Genomic DNA, 16,513 nt, shown 5'->3' with positions numbered 1-16,513 from the left:
CAGGGAGTGAGAGAGTGTCTACGCGTGACGGGTGTGCGAGGAGACTTTACCGCTTGACTTGAAAAATAAGTTATAAATTCAATTAAAATAACCCCGCAGTAAGTCGCTCTAGAGGCCGAGTGCTGCTGTGTGTTGGCTTATTATACACTCGGGACAGATTATTTCTTGGCTTCTTTGGCGCGATACGGCTAGCGGGTTTTCTTCTTTTTTTTGTAACTGGAAAACTTTTTGCAGAAATCTTGCGAGCTAAGGACAAAACACCAGGCCGGAGCGCTCCTTGTGTTTTTTTTTTATTGCCCGGTCGAATAGAAAGTAAGCTTGCCGACGTCCCCCTCCTCTCCAGCCGAGCGGAGCGGCGTGTCTCCTCCCGGCTCTCTCTCTCCTCGCAGAAATCGCAGCAGGGCGCTCAAGCCGAGCTCGGGCTGTGCGTATTCCTTAAACCGTGTTTCAAAGCAAACAAAAAAAAAAGCCAAGCCTCCCCCCCACCACCACCACCACGCAAAGCGAGTGAAGAGCCATGGCCGGAGCCAACAGCATCGAGGCGGTGAAGCGGAAGATCAAGGTCCTGCAGCAGCAGGCGGACGAGGCGGAGGAGAGAGCCGAGGTCTTGCAGCGCCAGGTGGAGCAGGAGAAGCGGGCGAGGGAGCAGGTAAGAGAGGGGGGGAGAGCTCTCGCTCCCCGTCCTAGGGAATCCACGACGTGGATCGTTTTAGATCGCGCCGTGTTAACGGATCCCCCTCCCCCTGCAAGGCGAACCCTCTTCCGCGATCAAGGGACCCAGCCCGACCAGGCTGTAACGCCCGGGCGCGGCGCGGCGCAGGTCCGCTCAGTCCCCCGGCCGGCCCGGGGGAAACTCGTCGCTCAGGACGGGCTGGGCGGTTTTCTGAGGCGGATCGGTCCGCGCCGTTACAGTGGCGACGTTTCACAGCAGAAAAAAGAGGTGGCGGTGGCGGGGGGGGTCGAGTCTCCACGCCCGGCTGGCGCTGAGGAAGCCAGCGCCTTCATCATTGCGCTGGAATGTGTGAAATGGTTTTTGTCGGGTGTGGGAGTCGGGGGGGGGGGGGGGGGACGGGTCCGCTGGCTCAGATGGCGGCGGTTATGTAAAAGCGGGGATAGGCCGTTAGTTGGTGGTTTCTGGACTTTGTTTTGAGGGTGAAAGTGTGTGTGTGTGTTTGGGGGGGGTGGGGGTGTGATAGGGGTGAGCACCGCAATCTGAAAGAAGCTTCGCTGCCGAGAGGAGAAGCGATGGGAACGAGGCGGGCTGGGCTGTGGCCGGGGGAAGTGGAGCGGGTGTGAGCGCGTTCCCGAGATTTGTGGGGTTCCCCGCGTGTTCCGGTGTTTGAAGCGCGACAGGTCTGCGCGCGGGTGCGTGTGAAGGGATTTCACGAGCCGGTTCCGGGGGGTGCGAAACGGTTTTTGCTTTTCTTGAAATGGGGGGTATTGCGCTTTGTAGACAGCGCGTGGAAAAAGAAGAAATTGGACCCCCGTAGGAGACGCATCGCCCCCTCACCTCACCCCACGCCCACACACGAACCCGCTCTGCTTGAACACCGAGTGGCGGTTCTGCCCGGTACCCCGGCTGGGGCTCCGTCGCTCCTCCAAAATGGTTGCTTTTGCTAACGCGAGGGAGTGATGTGCCGAGTGACCGAGCAGGGCGGCGGCTCCCTTTCCTTCGTCGTGGGGTGTGGGCGGGTGGGCTGACCCCGTTTTCTTCCCGTCCCGAACCCAGAAATGCCCGGTTCGGCGGGGGAGCATGCAGGCGCTCTGCCAGATTCCTCTCAGCAGCAGCCTGTCCCACCACAGGACAGGAAACCCTTTCATGTTGACTGGAAAGCCCTAAATCATGGGGTGTCTGTTACTGGGGGTTCTGGTGTCTGGAGATCCTGGGTTCTGCCGTGCTCTCCCATCCCAAGCTCTCTGTTGTTAATGATCTAATTAGTGGGGTGATTGGTATGCCTGTATCCCAGCTCTGGGGTACAGAGAGGTTCTCGGCTAACTGACCCTGACCGACAGAATCAGACCTCAGGAGCAGCCTGTGTATGAGATCACTTTATTGGCCCTGTAGAATTTCTTGTATCAGGAATTTGTCTTTTTCGCAGACCCCAGCTTGCTCTCCATGAGACACACAGACAGGGAGAGAAGCTGGGGGTCAGAGCGCAGGGTCAGCCATTGACACGGCGCCCCTGGAGCAGCTGGGGTGAAGGGCCTGGCTCAGGGGCCCAGCGGAGTAGGATTCCTCCGCCGGCCGTGGGATTCGAACCGGCAACCTTCCAGCCACAGGCGCAGATCCTGAGCCACAGAGCAAACGGAGCACAGCTCTAGTCTCCACCTGAGTTACGGGCTGAGCTGTGAGCACTCTAGGTTTCCCGCCCTGGCAGGCTCGCTCGCTCTCCTTCCCAACAAGCCCGTCCCTGCTCGGCCCCTGACTCACTGGAAGACTAGGTCTGTGCTCCGTTACGCCTGGTTGCGCCTCACGAGGACAAGGGACTGGGCTAATTGCTTAATTGGCAGCTGGGGCCGGGGCCCAGCCCTCGGCGAGCCGAGAGGAAGGAAGTAGGTGACGTCCCCGCGGCGCTGTTGCCACAGACACGCCAGCTCTGACGGCCTCCTCCTTCAGGAAGCTCTCTGCCGTTGGGCAATCGGCGACGGGCCTGTCTCTGCGGCCGCGGCGGCCCGTCGTAGCGCGGTTGGGCCTGCAGCTGTGGCTGAGGCCGCCTGAGCCGAGAGCCCTCCCGCTTCCTGACTGTGCCCGTTGGGCACAGTCATATTGCGAAAAACCCCTCCTGTTCCTGTGTCTCTGTCCCTGCGGGGGGGAGGTAGCCCGTGGCTTCGATTACAGAGTCCTTTCTGGGTCCTTTCAGAGCTTCTTTAACGAGCCTCGGGCCTTTCTGACTGTCCAGGGCGAAGTTATGTCGTCCCCTTGGCCGGGGGGGCCTCTGCAGAGTCCCAGCTGAAGCCCGGATAGTGTCCACAGCACAAACGGCGTTGCAGCTCCATCCCAAGATCGGGAAGCACTGCTTTACACAGAGGGTAGCGGGAGAGTGGAACACGCTGTCTTTTCACGAAAACGGCTGGTTGAGGCCCTGGGATCAGTCAGGCCGGACAGCTCCTCTTGCTAGTCCCCATTCCTGTGTTATCAGTGCAGTGTGGGCATGGGGCCTCGGGGCTGCTGGTAAGGCCTGGAGCGGGTCAGACTCCCAGAGAGCTGCTCGAATGGGGAGAGTCCTCCTGTAGGGGTCCCACAGCTTCAGGAAGCTGAGGTGTGGGTTTGGAGAGTCGGCCGCAGGAGATGATTTAATGAGTGGAGAGATTTTTGGTGCTGTGGCTAGCAGAATCGGGCAGCGTTGTCCCGGGATTTCCATCACCCTTGTGTGATCAGCACAGGGTTAAAGGAAGTGACACGCTTCACTCACAGGCCCGGGTGATGTGCTGATTTAAAAAAAAAAAAGACTGGTTTTCTGAGCTCAGCCCTTCTCTGGCAGGAGAAAATGGCGGATCACTTTTTCAGTCTCTCTAGCAGTGCCTCCAGTCCAGTCAGGGGTGTGTCAGTGTGTGAATTCAGGGGCAGTGTGAGAGGAGAGGGACAGCAGTGCCTCCAGTCCAGTCAGGGGGGTGTCAGTGTGTGAATTCAGGGGCAGTGTGAGAGGAGAGGGACAGCAGTGTCTCCAGTCCAGTCAGGGGGGTGTCAGTGTGTGAATTCAGGGGCAGTGTGAGAGGAGAGGGACAGCAGTGTCTCCAGTCCAGTCAGGGGGGTGTCAGTGTGTGAATTCAGGGGCAGTGTGAGAGGAGAGGGACAGCAGTGTCTCCAGTCCAGTCAGGGGTGTGTCAGTGTGTGAATTCAGGGAGAGGGACAGCAGTTTCTACATGAGTCATGCCTGATTGTGGAATTGGTGCAAACATTAAAATTCTCTTTCAGTGCTCTGTTAGTAACCTGTAATCTAGTGTGATCACCTCTCCCCTCTCAGTACACACAGATAATACCCACTTGTGTGTGTTGCCCACTGGCGTGTGCGTGTGGTCACTCTCCCCCTGTCTCTCTCTCTCAGGCTGAGGCGGAGGTGGCCTCTCTGAACCGCCGGATCCAGCTGGTGGAGGAGGAGCTGGACCGGGCTCAGGAGCGACTGGCCACCGCGCTGCAGAAGCTGGAGGAGGCCGAGAAAGCTGCCGATGAGAGCGAGAGGTCAGTGTTTCACACCGCAGGTGGTGCAGACTGGCATTTCACAGCAGTCCGATCCGCTCCCGGTTCTGCCCTGCCGCCGGGCTCCTAGTGTACAGCAGTCCGATCCGCTCCCGGTTCTGCCCTGCCGCCGGGCTCCTAGTGTACAGCAGTCCGATCCGCTCCCGGTTCTGCCCTGCCGCCGGGCTCCTAGTGTACAGCAGTCCGATCCGCTCCAGGTTCTGCACTGCTGTCGGACTCCTAGTGTACAGCAGACCGATCCGCTCCAGGTTCTGCACTGCTGTCAGTCAAACTGCGACTGCACTGAAGTCTGATCAGCTCTCTCATCAGTTTTGTCAGATTCCCAGTGTAGAGCAGGTTAATCCACTCCCGGGTTTTACAGTGCCGTGAGGCTCCCAGCCCACAGCAGTCCGGCTCCCTCCTCCTGCCCGACTCCCGGGCTCTCGTGTAGCGGTTCGTGCTCTGGCGGGTTCCGGGGCTGCCTGGGTGCATCTGCGCCGGGAACCGGGACCGGCGGGAGGAGAACCGAGACGTGGTGTCCGAGGAGCCGCGGTCATTCTTTTAGACTGGGAGTCGCCCTCGTGACGTTCCTCATAACGGCCCCCTGTCCCCACTGGGCTGAGGAGACCGCAGGCGGGCAGAGTACCGAGCACAGAAACGACAGCCTAGGCTCTCCAAGAGCGAGGCGCCACTGTGCTCCAGCCCTGGAACAGCGCGGCTGTGACCGGGCGAGGGGGTGACGTGGGTAAATGGAGTTTGAAGGTCAGAAATCCTATTGCTCTTCGGCCCTCGTGGGCTGCCGTCGCCATGGTTGAGCAGTTTGCTGACGGAGTTGATCGATGAGCTTGCAGGCTGGCGTTCGGGAGACTAACGGGACAGAGTCTTTCTCCGCCTTCCCTGGACACGGAGACAGGAACTGGCCTGAACTCCCCGCGGCTCCGTTTTCTTGTTGACGGATGAGCTGTCCGATCCTGCTCCTGGAGGGCATGGAGCGTCTGCGGTTTCTAATTCCGGCTTAGCTCTTGACCTCGGCCTGCTCGTTGTTGACCGTTGACGGGCGGCGAGACTGCTGTGGAGGGGGCGTCCGTGGCCGGGCGCTGGTGGTGTGGGAAGGTCAGCCCGCTCTGTCTCTGTCCTGCAGGGGAATGAAGGTGATTGAGAACAGGGCCCTGAAGGATGAGGAGAAGATGGAGCTGCAGGAGATCCAGCTGAAGGAGGCCAAGCATATTGCTGAGGAGGCCGACCGCAAGTATGAGGAGGTGAGTCTACTCACTATCCGCCTCCCGGAGCAGAGAGAGAGCCAGTGTCCCCCTTCCCCTCGCCAGGAGCGGGGAGTGAGCTAGTCCCCCTCCCCCCGGAGTCGGGGAGTGAGCCAGTCCCCCTCCCCACCATCCTCCCATGTTCCTCTCTCTCTCCCCTCAGGTGGCCCGCAAGCTGGTGATCATTGAGGGAGACCTGGAGCGCACAGAGGAGAGGGCCGAGCTGGCAGAATCGTGAGTCGCTCTCCAAAACTCTCACGCGTCCCTCGCAAGCCGAGACTGACCTGCTCCTTCTACGACTACACACTACCTCACACAGGACAGTCCCGTCTGGGACTGACCTGCTCCTCCTGTGACTGTACACACACCCATACACCTCCTTGCCAGGCTATATTCTTCTGAAGTGAGAGCTGGAGGACCTGTCTCTGAGGTGCAGACTGAGCTCTTCCAGACCTGCTTCGATGCAAGCAGGCTTGTGCAGTGTTACCCACCTTGTACAGAGGCACAGAGCTCAGAGGCCTGGACAAGCTGGCTCCTGAGTGAAATGGCTGTTCCGAGAGCTGATGATATTGACTCTTGGGAATGACCCTGCGGGAGGGGGGCGGCGGAGGGTTTGCTGGTGTCGGCGGGGCGCAGGGGCGCTTGCGTGTGATGTCACGTCTGACCCATGACCACTTCATGCATCGTAACAGTGTGACGCTCTCTCTCCCTCCATTCCTCCTCCTCTTCTTCCTCTGCCTGCTGACTCGCATGCCATGGATGTCGCGAACACCCCATCCATGCTTGCTCCTCTTCCTCATCCCACCTCCTTCCCCCCTCTGCACGCGCTCCTCTGTCATCTGACCCACTAACAGCAAAGCCCGGATGCTGGAGGAGCAGCTGCGAGGCTTCGACCAATCGCTGAAGTCCCTGCAGGCGTCGGAGGACAAGGTACCGCCCCCCTCTCTCCCCCTTCCCCTCCTGCTGTCCAATCAGAGGCCTTGTTTCCACTCAGTAAGAAGGCCCTGGCATCAGTCTTTCAGCTACACGCGGCGGACGGGAGGGTACACTGTTGGCATGGTGATCAGGCACCAGAAGCCATGAGCAGAAGGTCATTGGTGGTGTCAGAGTCCCAGCTGGGTCCAGTTCAGGGTGCCTGCGGTGTGTCTGCAGGTTGTTTGGGCCTTGAAAGACGCCTGGCTGCTGTCCTGTCCTGTCCAGTGTCCCTCGCTGACCCTGTCCCCTGCGTGTCCCGTCCTGCCCCACCCCACCCCTCCTCCTGTCCCGTGCTCCTGCCCTCTCTGGTCCTCCAGCATCTCTTCCCTGCGCCTCGGCCCCGTGTGGCAGGAACGCCCGGCGGCCCCTCGCCTGCGCCGGCCGCGCCCGGGCGGCTCTCTGCGGGCGCTCCGCTCCGCAGCGGGAGGGGAGGGGCCCGAGATCGGGCCGGGGTGCAGATCTCGGGCTCCCCCCCCCCCCCCTCTCTCTGTCTCTCTCTCGTCCTGTGTTCGCGTCTGCGTTCCCGGCGCGCGCCTGGCCGCCCGGTCCGCTCCACCTGGGGGTGGAAAAGACGCCCCCGGTGCCAAACTGCTGCAGCCCCCCCAGGTTCACCACCAGGGGGCAGTAGCTCCCCGGTGCCGCCGCAGCGGCACTGAGCGCCAGGGGCGTCGCTGCCTTGTTCCTCAGTAGTGTTAAAGCTCTCGGGCAGGAGACTTTCTCCCTTTCGGCTCAGTCGGGATCCAGTCTCTTTCCCGCTGGAACGTATTCTGCTCTGTTCAGGGTGCTCCTGGGGAACAGCGACTCCCGCGGGAGTCCGTGTCCGTGACGGTGGCGGACGAGACGGGACTTCCTGTCCTCCCGATCAGATCGATTTCCCGGAATGGGGGAGCCCCTCTCTGTGGGTCTCGGAGCAGACGCGCCTTGCCTCCTGTTTTCATTCTCCGCCCGTTTCCTCGTTGTAGACCTTTCCCGCCTTCTCCTCTTTAATCCGTCTTTTCTTCGCTCCCCTTTCCTCTCTCTCTCCCTCCCTCCCCCCCTCGTTTCTCTGGCCGCGCGTGTCTGTTCATCCTCCACGCCGAAACCTTAAACCCTGAAGCAAATGCGCTGAGCTGGAGGAGGAGCTGAAAAATGTCACCAATAATTTAAAGTCTCTGGAAGCGCAGGCCGAGAAGGTAGGAGAGCCCGTCCTGGGGAGATCAGCATGAGTGTCTCTCCCGTGTGTCTGTTCGGTGTGTTGTCGAGGGATCGACCGGACCCCCTGGTTTTCTGATAGGCAGAGGAATCTGTCGGCATGCTGTGCCCCTCTGTTGGTAGGATGCGAGTTCGATACCTGTGTGTGGGCGTGTGTGCCCACACCTTGCGATAAACATCAGCAGGTCTCTGGAGGGGCTTCAGGAAAACCGAAGTACTAGCAGCCATATCGCCCTGACACTCCCAGCTGGCAGCCCCACTGGAGCTCACTGGTCAGTACCTGGAGGGGAGACCTCCTGGGAAAGCTAAGACTGCTGCTGGAAGAGGTGTTAGTGGGGCCAGCAGGGGGCGCTCACCCTGCAGTCTGTGTGGGTCCTAATGCCCTAGTATGGTCATGGGGATGCTATACTGTAATAAAGGCACTGTCCTTCGGATGAGATGTAAAACTGAGGTCCTGAGGTAGGGGTGTTACCCCAGTGTCCTGGCCAAATCTCCCCCCGGCCTTTTCCAGTCATGGCCTCCTAGTAGTCCCTGTCTCTGAACTGGCTTCATCACTCTGCTCTCCTCCCCACTGAGAGCTGGTGTGTGGGGAGAGTACTGGAGCACTCTGGTTGCCGTCGCCTCATCCAGGCGGGGCCACACACTGGTGGTGGTAGTGGGATTCCTGGGAAAGTAGTTTGAGTGGAGTTGTCCAGACAAGCGCCATATGTTTGTAAGGAATTCATGTCCACTGTGCTATAGGCGCAGGCGTGGTAAAAGGTGAATTATTGCCAGTTCTGCAGTCGATGTACTGCCCGTAATGGAGGGCACTGATGAGTGGTGCTGCCTATGGGTGCAGCACACCCCTCCTAAATGCCCCCGGCCTCTCGTTTTCCTGAAGCACTCGGTTCTGCTTTGTTCGGACCTGCATGTACTGCGGAGTTTGCGTTGCACGGATTTGCAGAGTGGTTCCAATTTCTATTGGGCATGTGTTTTGTCTTGTTAGCATGTTCCATCGCTGTTATTGCAGCGATTGTGCCTTAATTTAACCATGATTATTCTAGGAGGGTGTCAGATCCCCTCCCCAGAGGGGCTGCATGAGTCCTGATTCATTTAACTTTTCTAGGCTTTAATTAACTCAGTTGAGATGTATATATGCAACCTTGAAATCAAGTGTTCCATTTTTAAATTACTTTTTTTACACTCCAGAGATCCCTGGTCCAGTCTGGGTCACACTGTAACCCTACAGTCCAGAGATTGCTGGTCCAGTTTGGGTCACACTGTAACCCTACAGTCCAGAGATCACCGGTCCAGTCTGGGTCACACTGTAACCCTACAGCCCAGAGATCGCTGGTCCAGTCTGGGTCACACTGTAGCCCTACAATCCAGAGATCGCTGGTCCAGTCTGGGTCACACTGGAACCCTACAGTCCAGAGATCACTGGTCCAGTCTGGGTCACACTGTAGCCCTACAATCCAGAGATCGCTGGTCCAGTCTGGGTCACACTGGAACCCTACAGTCCAGAGATCACTGGTCCAGTCTGGGTCACACTGTAACCCTACAGTCCAGAGATCGCTGGTCCAGTCTGGGTCACACTGGAACCCTACAGTCCAGAGATCGCTGGTGCAGCCTTGGCTTTCAGAGTATGATGTTTCTAAATTGCTCAGCTGCAAATTCAGCTTTTACAGTGTGAGGCAACGCTTTGCAGCTCATCTGGAACTTCAGATCAACACACCCATCTCCATCACCAGATCTGTAGAATACAAAATCTTAAACAAGCAAACCTTTGCCTTTTGCAGCTCTGGAAGGTTGTCTTTGGTCGTGCAACTACAGGTTTTCTCCAGGAAGAGCTGGAATTTTGTTTTAGTCCCCCATCAATTAGATGATTCAGGAACAGCTGGAGGCAGAGGGCGCCTGAAGCGAGCTCTGGCATGACCTGTTGCGCAAGTGCTACAGCGAGATTAGAGAAACCAGAAGGCGGTTCTTAGAAAGGGAGGGAGTTTCCTCTTCCTTCTTTCTTCGGTCTGCTGACAAGCGCAAAAAAGGGGAAGTGGGCACACCTGGAGCACTGCGAGCGCGAGGCCTGTTCTAGCTTTCTTTTGTAGTGTACTGGACGGGTTACATACGTGTGCTGATCTCTTGGGTGAATAGGCGCCAACTGCTCAGCTGTCTGACACACTCCAGGGTTTGCAGTGCTGTCAGCCTCACTCCCAGTGAGCAGCAGTCGGATCCACTCCAGGTTTTACAGTGCTGTCAGTCTCACTCCAGGTGTGACAGTGCTGTCAGTCTCACTCCCAGTGAGCAGCAGTCTGATCCACTCCAGGGTTTGCAGTGCTGTCAGTCAGACTCCCAGTGTGCAGCAGTCTGATCCACTCCAGGGTTTGCAGTGCTGTCAGTCTCACTCCCAGTGAGCAGCAGTCTGATCCACTCCAGGTTTTACAGTGCTGTCAGTCAGACTCCCAGTGCACAGCAGTCTGATCCACTCCAGGTTTTACAGTGCTGTCAGACTCCCAGTGCACAGCAGTCTGATCCACTCTAGGTTTTACAGTGCTGTCAGTCTCACTCCAGGTGTGACAGTGCTGTCAGTCTCACTCCCAGTGTGCAGCAGTCTGATCCACTCCAGGGTTTGCAGTGCTGTCAGTCTCACTCCCAGTGAGCAGCAGTCTGATCCACTCCAGGTTTTACAGTGCTGTCAGTCAGACTCCCAGTGCACAGCAGTCTGATCAACTCCAGGTTTTACACTGCTGTCAGTCTCACTCCCAGTGTGCAGCAGTCTGATCCACTCCAGGTTTTACAGTGCTGTCAGTCTCACTCCCAGTGTGCAGCAGTCTGATCCACTCCAGGGTTTGCAGTGCTGTCAGTCTCACTCCCAGTGTGCAGCAGTCTGATCCACTCCAGGTTTTACAGTGCTGTCAGTCTCACTCCCAGTGTGCAGCAGTCTGATCCACTCCAGGTTTTACAGTGCTGTCAGTCTCACTCCCAGTGAGCAGCAGTCTGATCCACTCCAGGTTTTACAGTGCTGTCAGTCTCACTCCCAGTGTGCAGCAGTCGGATCCACTCCAGGTTTTACAGTGCTGTCAGTCTCACTCCCAGTGTGCAGCAGTCTGATCCACTCCAGGTTTTACAGTGCTGTCAGTCTCACTCCCAGTGTGCAGCAGTCTGATCCACTCCAGGTTTTACAGTGCTGTCAGTCTCACTCCCAGTGAGCAGCAGTCTGATCCACTCCAGGTTTTACAGTGCTGTCAGTCTCACTCCCAGTGTGCAGCAGTCGGATCCACTCCAGGTTTTACAGTGCTGTCAGTCTCACTCCCAGTGTGCAGCAGTCTGATCCACTCCAGGTTTTACAGTGCTGTCAGTCTCACTCCCAGTGTGCAGCAGTCTGATCCACTCCAGGTTTTACAGTGCTGTCAGTCTCACTCCCAGTGAGCAGCAGTCTGATCCAGGATGTTCACAGAAATGTGTGAACTGAGACCAGAGCTGCTTCCTCCCTGTCGCAGCTTGACCCCCCCCCGACTCGTGGCCGCCAGCTGACAGCGGTGTTCTGCGCTCCAGTGGCGTCGGGAGTGGCGCAGGGCGTTGTCGGTGCTCTTGCAGCTGGTGGCTCCACGCAGGGCGCTGAGCCCGCTGGAGCCGAGCCAGGATTGTCTCTCTCTCTCCTTTCTGCTTTGCAGTCCAGTGCACTGCCGGTCCTGTTGTTGGGTTTAGACATCTGGCTCGTGTTTTGGCAGTGTGTGGCAGTCTCTCGATGCACAGATGCCTGATCTATTTGACTTTCAAAAGCCATTGATATTTTGGAAATTATCTAAGCTGAAATCATCAGTCACATGATATGGTCATGTTTTGCCTGTTTTCCTCCCTTGAGCTCCTTGCTGTAGTTGGGCAGTGTGACATATTCAAGGCTGGATTAATATGGAAGGGACTGTTTCAAGCAGGAGTGTCCCATCCTGATCCTGGAGAGCCAGTTTGTCAGCAGGTTTTCATTCCTGATCGGCTCTGCATGAGCTAAATCGGCTTTTTTTGGCTTCAGTTTACTCCTCTACCAGCTCCTTGAAGAAACCTGGAAATCCTGCAGAAACACTGGACTCCTGGGACAGGACCAGAAAACCCAGCCTGAAGGATCTGAAGTGTCATTATTCTACAGCTCTGATGATGATGATGGAGTGTTAATGTGAAGATACAGAGGAGCTGCACTGAGTGTCTTTACAGTGACTCTCCAGCTCTGATGATGATGAAGGAGTGCTAGTGTGAAGAGCAGTTTTTGCAGTGTTGTTCAGACCGCATTGTGGGTGTGAAAAATTAGGAGAGACGAATCCGTATGGTCTCTCTCTCCAGCTCTCCGGGGAGCTCCAGGTTTCCAGCAGAGGACTCTCTGATGGTCTCTCTCTTCTCTCTCCCGCAGTATTCCCAGAAGGAGGACAAGTACGAGGAGGAGATCAAGATCCTGACGGACAAGCTCAAGGAGGTAGGAGGGATTTGGACTTTCTTCTGCTGGGGGCTGCCTGGCCCTTAATTCCCTGGCCAGTGTAACAGTGGTCCCCAGCTCCTGGGCGTCTTTCCAGCACCCCCTGTCTTTCATCTAGGTCTCTGTTAGCTCCTTAGGTGGTTTCAACCTGGTTAGACATGAGTAAGTCTCTGCAGTTAAGAGGGATCCATTTCCAGGTACAATACCCTTAAAGACACAGGTCTGTGCCTGGAAAGAAGTATTGATTATTTAAGCATCTTATCCAGTCACTAATTGGCTAGTTCTGGCTCCCTTCCCTCACTCCTGTGGTCTCGTGGGTTCGAGTGCCTCTCTCTGCTCACTGACTGTGCTCCCTAACTCCCCCCTCCAGGCTGAGACCAGAGCTGAGTTTGCTGAGAGGTCAGTGGCCAAGCTGGAGAAGACCATCGACGACTTGGAAGGTACAACCTGGCTTTTAACTCCCCTCTGCTCTCTCTCTCTCTCCTCGGGGTCTCCCCCCTCCTTCTCTCTCCGATCATTTCCCCTTGCCCTCTTCCTCTTTCCTCTGCCTTGCCTCCTGGCTCACTCACTGCGCCTCTCTCCGTCTCTCTCCTCCCCTGCGTCTGTCCCCAGACGAGCTGTACGCCCAGAAACTGAAATACAAGGCCATTAGCGAGGAGCTGGATCACGCGCTCAACGACATGACTTCCATGTAAATATCCGTGTGCACTTGTGTGTGTGTGTGTGCATGGACTGGAGTGACATACACACCCCCCCACCACCACCAGGAGCAGCTCTGCAGCCTTTTCACACTCCATCTGCAGAACAGCCTCCTGGCCTTGCTGCCTCATCTGCGCAGTTTTCTGCAGCTGCGCAGTCCTGCAGCCTGGACCGGATTGCAGGTGGCAGACGCAGCCGGTGAGGGCTGGGTGGGGGGAGACGCGGAAAGCACTCTCCTGACCCCTCCTCCGAGAACACGAGCAGCGTTCGCTTCCTAGAGCAGCCTCCGGGCCGCGGGGTACCCCCTTCTGCAGCACTGCGTTTCGCCCCCGCCGGGGCAGGGCAGGGCTACGCCTGGATTCTCAAAGCCCGGGTTGGTCGGGTCCCACGTGTTCGTGGCTTTAGAACAGCGAGTGTTTCTCTGGTCCCAAGGGGGTGCCCCTCTTGGGGAGGATGCTGGGTCTGGGGTGCGGACCTGGAGCCTCATAGCTGCTCGTGGTCAAATATTACCGTGGCCGCCCGAGAGCGGCGGATCCAGGGCTGTGTGTGTGCATGTGGGGGTCACGGGGCGCCCCCTGCTGGACGGCTGCACGAGCCCCTGTTGTCCCCCGCCGTGACGCCGTTTCTCCGCCCTGACGCGGTCGGGCGAGGGGCTGTGCCGTGTTGGGTGGGGCCTGCTGGGTTCTCCCCTGGTCTTGCCGTGCGGACGGACACTAACCCCGCGCGCGCCGCCTGCTCTCCGCTTCCGGCCTCCGGAAATCAAGCGCGATCGTTGGCCTTCTTCTTTTTCCACGCAGATAAATATTCTCGCAAACCAAGGGGCCACCGGTCCGTCCCCCTCCTCCCTACCCCGCCCCCGAAAGCTCCCGGCCCTCTGCAGCGCCGCCCTTGTGGTGTCGGAGGGCGCCAATCGCCTGCCTGCGAGCCGCTTGTCCTGTCTCTCTCTCTCTCTCTGTCTCTCTCTCTCCCTGTCCTTCCTTTCCCCTCTTCCCCGGCCCCCGGGATTTTCCTGGTCTTTCCTGCCGGAGCCGTGGGATCCTGGGAAAAGGTCGGGATGGCCCCGCTGCCTGGGCGGGGGTGCCGGAGATCCGCCCGCGAGGAGTGGGGTCGCGCTGGGGAGCTTGGGGCGTCCGCCATACCCCTTTCCCGGGCGTTCCCGAAGCCGGCGCCGTCTCCCGCTCGCCCCTTTCGGCCCACAGCCCATCTTAAGGGTCGGGGGATTCCTGTCCCGCCGTTCCCGAGAGGATCCTGTGGAGTCTGTCGGAGGCTAGGGGATTGGGTTCCAGGCTCCCGCCACTCTTTGTGTAAAGCCGCTATGCTGGGCTCCCCATTTTGTCCCTGCCCTGGGACAGTGTGCAGAATAAGTGTTGCCCCGTCGGGCCCGCCGCCAGGAGATGAGTGCGTTAGCGGCCCGATTCTCGCACGCCACCCCCAGCCATCTCGCGCGGATGATCGGAACTGCTCTTCTCGTCCTCCGCGCCCTCCTCCTGCAGCCTCTCCTGTCTCCTGTCTCCTGTTGCCTGTCGCCTGTCTCCTGTCTCTGTATGCCACTGTGGGCTTGAAGGTCACTTTCGAGGAGAGAAAAAAAAAACAACAATTCTGCTTTCACTGCGTCTCGCTGTGTCTTGTTTGTTCTGTCTCCGAGCCCTGCTGGGCCTCCGCGCCTCGTGTCTTTGAGTCTCGGGGGTGTCGGGGGACACTGCAGGGGTGTGCGTCTGTGTGGCACAGGGAGGTGTTTGAATGGAGCTTGAGTGCAGCCAAAGAGCAGCTTCGCGTTCTGATGTGCAGACTGGGCGGCTGACCAACCGCTGGGTTTCGATGAGCTGTTGGTATGCGGACAGTGGGGGGCTGGGCTGTTTTTTGGGGTGACCGGGTGGACTGTGGGGGACAGGGCCATGGGGGAGGTTTCACAGATCCTGGAATTTCTTCCGAGCTGTTTCCTGGAAGATCCCGTGCAGTGAGCTTCACCAGCATGGCACGTGACCTCGAACACAGCCAGATCCCCATGCTGTCACTCAGGCACTCTGATGTTGACTGACCACAGCTGTTGCCCTGTGATCTGATACACTGGCAAGAAGGTGGCATCTGTGCTGCTGTGCCCCTGGCAGTACGGCTCTGGCAGTGGGCACGAGTTCAGGGCTGCAGTTAATTACCTCTTTTCTGTAGCTTTAGGGCTGCGTCACGTCCGTCTGCTCAGAGTGGAAGTGATGTGGCTTTTCAGTCTCTGGCTGTGATCGGGGTGTCTCACTGGCGCCTTGGCAGTGCTTCAGAGTGCCATGTGCTTGTGTTTCAGGCAGTTTGCTCATGCTCATCGTAAACGAGCGAGATCGCTGACCTAAGAGCACCGTTGTGGAGGCCAGTAGTGGTCGTCGGTAGTTAATGGATCTCACCCAGCCGTTTTCTTGAGGGAAGCCAGCGTGTCGGCCTCAACACCAGGGCTGGGCTCAGCGCGATCGCTTCCTCTGTCGTAAGAGTGTCGTTTTTGATCAAGAGATAAGCATTGCTGTGGGTGTTGCACAAACATTGCAGAGCCCTTGATGAGCTGGGGTGACATGAAGTGGGGGGGGTGGGGAGAGGGGGACACACCACCAGGCACGAAAGGGAGCAGTCACAAACACAGCAGTGCTTGATGTGTGATGCTCCCTGGATACAGATGCATGGAAATCAGGCAGATGTTGGCAGGAAAAAGTAATTTCAGTTGTTTTTTTGTGGAGATGCCAAAGCAATGATACGTAAACAACACGTTGCTTTAAAAAAAGCCCTTATAACTGAGTCACTTTGGATGACAGCAAGGGAAGAGTACCTTGGTGTCCCTGGGAGCTTCTCAAGCTGATTCTCCAGTGGTCTGTGCAGCCCTGCCCACCAGTCTCCCTGTGTGGGAAGACGAGCCAGCTGCTCTCTGAGAACCCGGGACAGGTCACATACGAGCATGCAGCCGCTTGATCCAGGGATCTGGTCCTCCTTGAAGGATCAGGAGAGTTCTTCACCCACAGGGCTGCGCAACTTGCTCCACGCCCCCACAACCCCCGACAGTGAGGAGGTTTTAAAGCGCACCTCCAAGCATTTCCCACCTGTGTCCTGCTGATTCCGAGAATGTCCGTGGGGTAGCGCGAGCCCAGATCAGACTCCCCAGTCGCTCCCTGGAGTCCTCCTGGGCTTTCTGAAGGGAGCCCTCCAGGCCAGAGGAGGTCCTTACGATCTGCTCGTCACAAACAGCCATTGCAGCTGGGTGGGACAGACTGAGTGCCTATAGTCTGCGTCCTCTCTGATCTGCTGTGTCAGTAACTGTAGAGGACTGTGGGTGCTTGATTCCAGGCCAGGGCTACATGGAGTCCTCATTCAGGACTCAAGAGGTTTAGTTCCTTAGGGGTGTCAGCGTGGGCAGTGCCCCCTTTCTCCTGGGCATGTCCCTGCTGGATCTTGGGACTGGTCCCAGAGTGACACAGCCCAGCAGCACTTTCTGATCTGATCCGATCATTTCCTCGGTCGTGAAAGAGTCTCGGCAGGTGCTGCAGAGTTTTTGATCAAGAGATAGTGTTTCTGCGAGAGTTGTAATGATGGGATAAACAGAAGGAGGGGGCCAGCGATGGGTTACGTAATTAGTTTTTTTTTTTGCACATAGGATAGGAATGCTTTTCTCTTTGTTTCCTGTGTTGCAACTTGTTTGGAATTCTCATTAGGACTGGGAATCGGTCGAGCTGCTGTTGTGCGAACGAGGTTGGCCAGATCCCCCTGCCAAGAAATGAGACGTTACAGTTGTCCCGCAGCGAT

At 57.7% G+C, this 16,513-nt stretch overlaps 1 protein-coding gene across 13 annotated transcripts in view; it reads left to right on the top strand.

Annotated features, from left to right (window-relative positions):
* The window catches only part of LOC148640023 (tropomyosin alpha-3 chain), a 29,090-nt gene that overhangs the window by 6,008 nt on the left and 6,569 nt on the right, over window positions 1-16,513 (top strand). Inside the window, exons 3-10 of one of the 13 annotated variants that reach the window (XM_088620715.1) lie at window positions 4,047-4,180; window positions 5,319-5,436; window positions 5,600-5,670; window positions 7,508-7,583; window positions 11,981-12,043; window positions 12,414-12,483; window positions 12,656-12,734; window positions 13,540-14,350. In XM_088620715.1, the coding sequence (XP_088476841.1) occupies window positions 4,047-4,180; window positions 5,319-5,436; window positions 5,600-5,670; window positions 7,508-7,583; window positions 11,981-12,043; window positions 12,414-12,483; window positions 12,656-12,734; window positions 13,540-13,543 (615 nt within the window). In that variant the 3' untranslated portion in view covers window positions 13,544-14,350. Of the gene's footprint in view, window position 1; window positions 650-4,046; window positions 4,181-5,318; window positions 5,437-5,599; window positions 5,671-6,290; window positions 6,367-7,507; window positions 7,584-11,980; window positions 12,044-12,413; window positions 12,484-12,655; window positions 12,739-13,539; window positions 14,351-16,513 lie in introns of those variants that run through there. The other 12 variants (XM_088620714.1, XM_088620713.1, XM_088620723.1 and 9 more) reach the window with 12 other exon arrangements.

Source organism: Lepisosteus platostomus, chromosome 26, assembly GCF_059453375.1.
Source record: "Lepisosteus platostomus isolate fLepPlt1 chromosome 26, fLepPlt1.hap1, whole genome shotgun sequence".
NCBI classification, from domain to species: domain Eukaryota; kingdom Metazoa; phylum Chordata; class Actinopteri; order Semionotiformes; family Lepisosteidae; genus Lepisosteus; species Lepisosteus platostomus.
The sequence above is the reverse complement of the archived record's forward strand: the minus strand, read 5'-3'. Positions and strand labels throughout refer to the sequence as shown.